This window comes from Nuphar pumila, chromosome 7 (assembly GCF_984573655.1).
Source record: "Nuphar pumila chromosome 7, dmNupPumi1.hap1.1, whole genome shotgun sequence".
NCBI lineage: Eukaryota > Viridiplantae > Streptophyta > Magnoliopsida > Nymphaeales > Nymphaeaceae > Nuphar > Nuphar pumila.
The window spans coordinates 130873682-130880730 of NC_143255.1; the positions used below are offsets into that span (position 1 = coordinate 130873682).

Below are 7049 nucleotides of genomic sequence, written 5' to 3' on the forward strand. Positions count from 1 at the left end.
CAAAATGATTACCCTCGCTAAAGCGCGTTTCTTTTTAGTTTTTTTTTTTTTTACCCTCCTTTTAACGAGGACAGAATGTTGTCAATTTAAAAATTATGCTTTTACACGTGGAAATTGGTACCTAACTTTTGCAAATATAAAAATTATTTAAATTGACTAGTGACCACTATGGTTTTTTTATATATATATATATATATATATGAAACAGAGAAACCACCTTCCTAATCAAAGACTTGGTCCCGCTGGCTAAGCTTGCACCGATGTAAACCTACCTACGACGTACTCTTTGCTTTCAGGAAGTCGCTAAGCTTTGGCTGAGCAAGAGCTTATCCTTTGCATTTATTAATTCAAGGGGGGTGAAAATGGAACCCTGATCAGACTACCCATAGTATCGATCCAAGCCCCCCTCCCCTCTTTGCTAAAACGCCTTGGGGGCTATGATTAAAGCTTAGCATACCTTGATAAGTAATCTAGCTTGAGTCGCTTACCTTTTCACCTAGTGAGTACTAACGCTCAAGTCGTAGTACCTAGTAATAAAGGCTCAGGTGACCTACGAGTTGACATGGATCTAGTAGCTGATCCATTTTTACAAATAATGCTTTATATCTACCAACATCAACCCATGTCCATTCCATGTTAAAAGTAAGGGAGCCATTTGGAAGGCCTATCAAACTACCAACTGGTCCGTGACTGCGAATTGGTGTATGATTAAAGGCCTAACCAGACTAACGAGTCGAGAGGGAAGGAGGGGAACCCTGTATGTAGACACTATTGGGGTTAATATTCTAGATGAAGGGCGGGTGATTATGGCCGTGGCAGGTTAATCGTTGGCAGCCGCATACGTGGATTTTGTACGTACGTCAAAAGGGTAGACCGAAAAAGAAGCCGTCAAAAGCAGAGAGAGAGAGAGAGAGAGACGGTTTATAGCAGTGCGAACCAAGAAATGACGGTAAATCGGACGGCTTCTTTGAGGTTTGAACGTGTGAAGCTTCGAGCCGGTTTCACAACTTGAACCCGACCTTTTCAAAGTCCATATGTCAACACGCAACAATAGAAAGAGCATTTGAGCCCGCGGTTTGATGTGAGAATCGTCGTGGAATACCTAATGACTAGAATAACGTAATTTTCATGTTCCACCTATCTTACATAAGTGATCCGTTAGTCAGTTGTTTACCAAGCCGATGAGCAAGAAATTGACACCGCCTAAAAATTGTAATAACAGATTAATTAAAGAGAGAGAGAGAGAGAGAGAGAAGGCGGGGCACCACCCACCAGAAAACATCCCACCTCCCCACCAAATCTTTATATAAATGTGTCTCTTCTGTTTGCATGAACGTCAATCCGATGCTCCTCTCCCAAAAGAAAGCATACGAATCATCATTGTGTTGCCTCTCTAGTTCTCTCAAGCACTGAGCTCTGGTGTTCGTGCAAGAGAAATGGTTAATCGATCGGTTTCTTGAAGAGACTGAGCCGTTTAGTCATCTTCGAGGGGGAGTGGGAGTTCTTTCTGGTTGTGATATTGGTTTTTTTTCTTCTGAGGTTTTGAGTGTGGTGCTGGTGGTGGGATTCAGAATTGGCAAGATGGGGATGGAAGACGGGAAAGGTGGATCAGACAACAACAACTACGAGACGGAGAGCACGGGGAGCGAACGGGTCGGGTTCAGCGGTCCGCTGAGCGGGCCTCTCACCAACAAGCGGGGCGGCAAGAAGAGCGCCCGTTTCAACCTCCCCGCCGAGACAAGCAGCAAAGCCGACGATGCCTACGTGGAGATCACCCTCGATGTCCGGGACGATTCGGTGGCGGTCCACAGCGTGAAGACGGCGGGGCAGGAGAACGAGGACCCGGAGGTGACGCTCCTCGCTCGGACCTTGGAGAAGAAGTCCTCCTTCGGCTCCTCCGTCATGCGGAGCGCCTCGAACCGGATCCGATACGTCTCGCAGGAGCTCAAGCGACTCGCCTCCGTCACCACGCGGCAGCCCGCCGGAAAGCTCGACCGCTCCAAGTCGGCCACCGCCGGAGCGCTCGTCGGCCTCAGGTTCATCACCAAGGCCGACGGCAGCGCTGGCTGGCTCGCCATCGAGAAGCGCTTCAACGAGCTCAACATCGAGGGCGTCCTCCCTCGCTCACTCTTTGGCCAATGCATCGGTACGTTACTGATCACCCCTCTCTCTTCTTTGTTTCTTTTTTTTCTGGATTCTTGCGTTGGGATTCTGATTAATAAATATGGTTGGTGCCGTTGCAGGGATGAAGGAGTCGAAGGAATTCGCCATAGCGTTATACGACGCGCTGGCTCGCCGGAGGAATATCATAGCGCCTTTCATAACCAAGGATGAGCTTCGGGATTTCTGGGAGCAGATCTCAGATCAGGGCTTCGATGCTAGGCTCCAGACTTTCTTCGACTTGTAAGATAGATCACATCATTCCTTTTTCTCAATTCTCGCCTTCTTTTATCTGGTTTCGTTTCTGGGACTTATATATATATATATATATATATATATATATATATATATATATATATATATATATATATATATATATATATATATGTATATACGTATGATGAACTTAACAGGGTTGACAAAAATTCGGATGGACGGATCACTGAGGCAGAGGTTAAGGAGGTAAGGATTCTTTGCTACGTAGGATTTTACATATGAAGATGCCCTCTCTCTCTCTCTCTCTCAGTTTTTTGGTTCAAAGGTTGATTGGTGGTGCTTTTCTTTGGATGAATTAATTGTTTCAGATTATCACTCTTAGCGCTTCTGCCAACAAGCTGTCCAAGGTTCAAGAACAAGCAGAAGAGTATGCGGCTCTGATCATGGAAGAATTGGACCCCAACAATCTGGGTTACATAGAGGTATGAGGTTTTGCGCAAACATGGCTTAAATCTACGCAAGCTAAGATCGATAAAGAAGGATGGACTAATTCTTAACTTGGTCTTTTGTTTTCTGTATTATAAATTCTTTGGTTTTGTTGGTAAATTGTATTAATGGGCAGGTTGTAAACCTTGAGATGCTGTTGCTACAAGGCCCGAGCCAATCAGTGGCACCGAATTCCAACAGCCGGAATTTGAGTCAGATGCTGAGCCAGAAATTGAGGCCCACCAAGGAGAACAACCCCATCAAGAGGTGGTACAACCAGACCAAGTATTTCTTGGAGGACAATTGGAAGAGGGTGTGGGTGATCATGCTTTGGCTCGGCATAATGGCTGGCCTCTTCACCTACAAGTTCATACAATACAAACATAGGGCCGTATTCCATGTCATGGGCTACTGCGTGTGCGTTGCCAAAGGTGGTGCAGAGACTCTCAAGTTCAACATGGCATTAATTCTTCTCCCGGTCTGCCGGAACACCATCACATGGCTCAGAAATAAGACCAAGCTGGGCGTTGCGGTCCCTTTCGATGACAATCTCAATTTTCACAAGGTAAAAATTAATGCATGACCCAAGTTAAACCTTCATTTAATTACCAACTTAAGAATTTTTTTCAAGTAGTTTTAGAGTTCCTAGACGTTACTTGGTTTCCTGAATTTGCAGAATCATGTCTTGTAGGTAATTGCCGTGGGAATCATAGTTGGGACAGGACTACATGTAATCTCCCACTTGACGTGCGATTTCCCTCGTCTCCTCCATGCAACCGATGCCGAGTATGAGCCCATGAAACAGTTCTTCGGCGACCAACGACCTCCTAACTACTGGTGGTTTGTGAAGGGTACTGAAGGCTGGACTGGTGTTGTCATTGTGGTGCTGATGGCCATTGCCTTCACGCTTGCCACCCCTTGGTTCAGGAGAAACAGGCTCAACTTGCCCAAACCTCTCAAGAAACTGACTGGCTTCAATGCCTTCTGGTACTCCCACCATCTGTTCGTCATCGTCTATGCTCTGCTCATCGTCCACGGTTACCAACTCTACTTGACCAAAGATTGGTACAAGAAGACGGTATGTTTAGATCAGTACTTGATTTTCAATTCTAGTGTTTTTAGCCATTCCCCTTTGCTTTTGATCGTTACTCACCAAGCATATGCTTCCCGCTTACAGACATGGATGTATCTGGCAATCCCAATATTGTTGTATGCCACCGAGCGCCTGATCAGAGCATTCAGGTCAGGCATAAAGCCGGTTAAGATTCTGAAGGTACCCAAGTCTTCCCTAATCTTGTAAAGAAAAAGAACAGAAACAAATTTGTCGTTTCTCTTGAATATCAAGAAAATAACCTCTTTTATTTTTTCTCTGCCATGCTTATTCGTGCAGGTTGCTGTTTACCCTGGAAACGTTCTGACCCTGCAGATGTCCAGGCCTAATGGCTTCAAGTACAAAAGTGGACAATACATATTCGTTAACTGTGCAGCTGTCTCCCCATTTGAGTGGTACTTACTTACCTGATCTTCACCAAGATGGTATTACGGCGTGGAGTTAAGATTGTGCCCCGTATTGGGGCACGTAAGTCTTAAACTGCACTTGATCAGTTCCTAAAAATTTCTGCTGGTGGCGTTCTAATTTTACTATTTGAAAACTTGAACAGGCATCCCTTCTCCATTACTTCGGCTCCTAGTGATGATTATTTGAGCGTCCACATCCGTACACTAGGAGATTGGACAAGCCAACTCAAGACCGTCTTCTCTGAGGTAAAGGACGGAGCAATGCGTTCATAATTTATTCATATTCTATTCTCAATGTCTTTTCATCTCTAAATTTTTCTTTTTCTTTTTGTGCAGGTCTGCCAACCACCAGATAGTGGCAAGAGTGGCCTGCTTAGAGCGGACTACAACCAAGATGGAAGCAACCCATGGTTTGTAATCTTAATTACTCTTTACGTCCCAACTGAAAATCAAACCTTAATGATCAAACATGGGGATCAGTTTGACCTTCTTACTACTCATTCAATTCAGGTCAAACAATGTTAATTTGATCTCATCATCAATAATGACGGCCAGTTTATCCCTTACTGTTCATCATCAATCACAAAGACATTGGTTTATTTGATTCAACCAATTACTAAATCCTTGATAGAAAAAAAATAATTAAAGAACTAAACTAACCAACTAAAGGTTGTCTCTCCCTGTTGCAGCTTCCCGAGGGTATTGATTGATGGGCCTTATGGAGCACCAGCTCAGGATTACAAGAAATACGAAGTTGTGCTGCTGGTTGGCTTGGGGATCGGTGCAACTCCCTTCATCAGCATCGTCAAGGACATAGTCAACAACATGAAGGCTAAGGAAGAGGAAGAGGAGGTAGAGAAGGGCGGCAATGGCGTCAAATCTAAGAAGAAGTCCTTCAAGACCACAAGGGCCTACTTCTACTGGGTGACTAGGGAGCAGGGCTCCTTCGACTGGTTCAAGGGTGTGATGAACGAAGTGGCCGAGTCCGACCAGAATGGCGTGATCGAACTCCATAACTACTGCACAAGCGTATACGAGGAAGGCGATGCAAGGTCTGCACTCATTGCAATGCTTCAGTCTCTAAACTATGCCAAGAATGGCGAGGACATTGTGTCCGGAACCAGGGTCAAGACCCACTTTGCCAAGCCCAACTGGCGTAATGTCTTCAAGCGTATTGCACTCAACCACAGGGATGCTAGAGTTGGTGAGTTCCATACCTTTTACATAATTTTCTCTACCAACCAACCAACTACTCTTATTAGTCTAAGTCTAAAGTTGGTAAATGAACCAAACTACTGATATTTAACGTTGTTAATATCTTAATTTGACTTTGTTTCTTACAGGGGTGTTTTACTGTGGAGCTATGGCATTAACCAAGGAGCTTGGGCAGCTGTCCCTTGATTTCTCGAGGAAGACGAGCACCAAATTCGACTTCCACAAGGAGAACTTCTGATCTGATACGGCTTCCCATCTCTCTCCCCACCCAATTGTACAGAGTCCCCACTGGCCTTCTCCTTCTCTGTTCTTTTGTTGTGGAAGTAGTGCAAATAGGTTTTCAAAACTGGCGGTCCCCACCAAAAACCGTGTCAAAGAGCAGGGAATCTCATGCATTAGGTGTGGAAGGAATGGATACCAACCATTTCAACTCAATCCGGCGTCCCACCATATCAACAATAATTATATGATACACTAAAGTGCATGGGCCCACTTTGTTCACGCGTGACGGGTATAGGGGGTACCAGCTTGTTCTCTTTATGAGTTTTAGGAGCAACAATTCCTCAAAATCCAGGGAACCATTGTTGGTAGTGAGATCAAATATATAGATTTGTCAAGGAAATGTAGACTTGCTGGTGGCTTAGGTAGAGGTCCTTCATTTATTTTGTGTATGGCAACGCTTTGCAATATTGGTCGTCAAATTAAGTGTATAAGTTTTGTGTGCCAAGATACAGGTGAGAAGAAGCAAAAAAAAAAAAAAACAAGTAATAAAGAGATTCGAGTAGGTCTGCTTTAGCGTTAGTGCAGTTGCCAGTTGTACTATATATTGAAATGAATAATTTCTTATTCGTTCATTTTTTCCAAAATATATAATGCAGTACTATCATATGAGACTGTGGAGGTGGATACGAGCCGCTCTTGTTTTTCTCTTTTCCCCACTTCTTCTTAGCATTTGACTTTAGATCCCGGAAATGACGTCAGTGAGCAATTTTCCCAGGGTGGGGTGTCACCATCAGATCCCCTAATTATTTATTAGTGCAAGACACCAGACAGGTTCGGTGGTTGGGTGCGTTCTGTCTGGACACAGGAGTTCCCGCGAAGTTTTAACAATTTGGGACATGTCCGTTGGCATTGTTAGGGTTAGGCAGTTGTTGCATAAGCAACAAAGGTGCCCCGCATCTTTTGATGAGCTCATCGTGCGCACCACCATCAACCCCTTCATCTTTGATGTTTGCAATCGATTTAAAATAAAAAGAAAAATTAAAGATCAAATCAGATCGAATTGATCTTGAATCAGAACATTAAAAAAAATTGATTTTTTTATTCAAAAATCAGAAAATTATAAAGGTCAGAAAAAGCAAAAAAAAAAAAAATAGAAAAAACTATGCTGAAATAAGAAAAATGATGGTGTTAGAGAGAGAGAGAGAGAGAGAGAGAGAGGGCTCCGCTCACCA

At 43.9% G+C, this 7049-nt stretch overlaps 1 protein-coding gene across 2 annotated transcripts; it reads left to right on the plus strand.

Moving 5' to 3' along the window:
• Positions 1 to 1420: 1420 nt before the first annotated feature.
• Positions 1421 to 6359, plus strand: LOC149833560 (respiratory burst oxidase homolog protein C-like). Of its 2 annotated transcripts, XM_090012896.1 has the most exons (12): positions 1421 to 2146; positions 2244 to 2403; positions 2574 to 2622; positions 2745 to 2858; positions 2999 to 3427; positions 3554 to 3940; positions 4040 to 4135; positions 4253 to 4368; positions 4524 to 4626; positions 4717 to 4790; positions 5070 to 5584; positions 5724 to 6359. In XM_090012896.1, exons 1-12 carry the CDS (start codon positions 1582 to 1584, stop codon positions 5831 to 5833), a joined length of 2718 nt encoding a protein of 905 aa, XP_089869022.1. In that variant the 5' UTR covers positions 1421 to 1581; the 3' UTR covers positions 5834 to 6359. The 2 variants fall into 2 exon arrangements, with proteins under 2 accessions (XP_089869022.1, XP_089869023.1); XM_090012897.1 differs by lacking the exons at positions 5070 to 5584; positions 5724 to 6359 and adding an exon at positions 4891 to 5056 and having other exon boundaries at positions 1437 to 2146.
• Positions 6360 to 7049: the final 690 nt, after the last annotated feature.

Coding starts and splice junctions, on each gene's coding strand:
- LOC149833560 (XM_090012896.1), top strand. CDS start 1,582: ATGGGGATGGAAGACGGGAAAGGTGGATCAGACAACAACAACTACGAG. Junction 2,404..2,573: donor CTCCAGACTTTCTTCGACTT/GTAAGATAGATC, acceptor TGAACTTAACAG/GGTTGACAAAAATTCGGATG. Junction 4,369..4,523: donor GCTGTCTCCCCATTTGAGTG/GTACTTACTTAC, acceptor AAACTTGAACAG/GCATCCCTTCTCCATTACTT.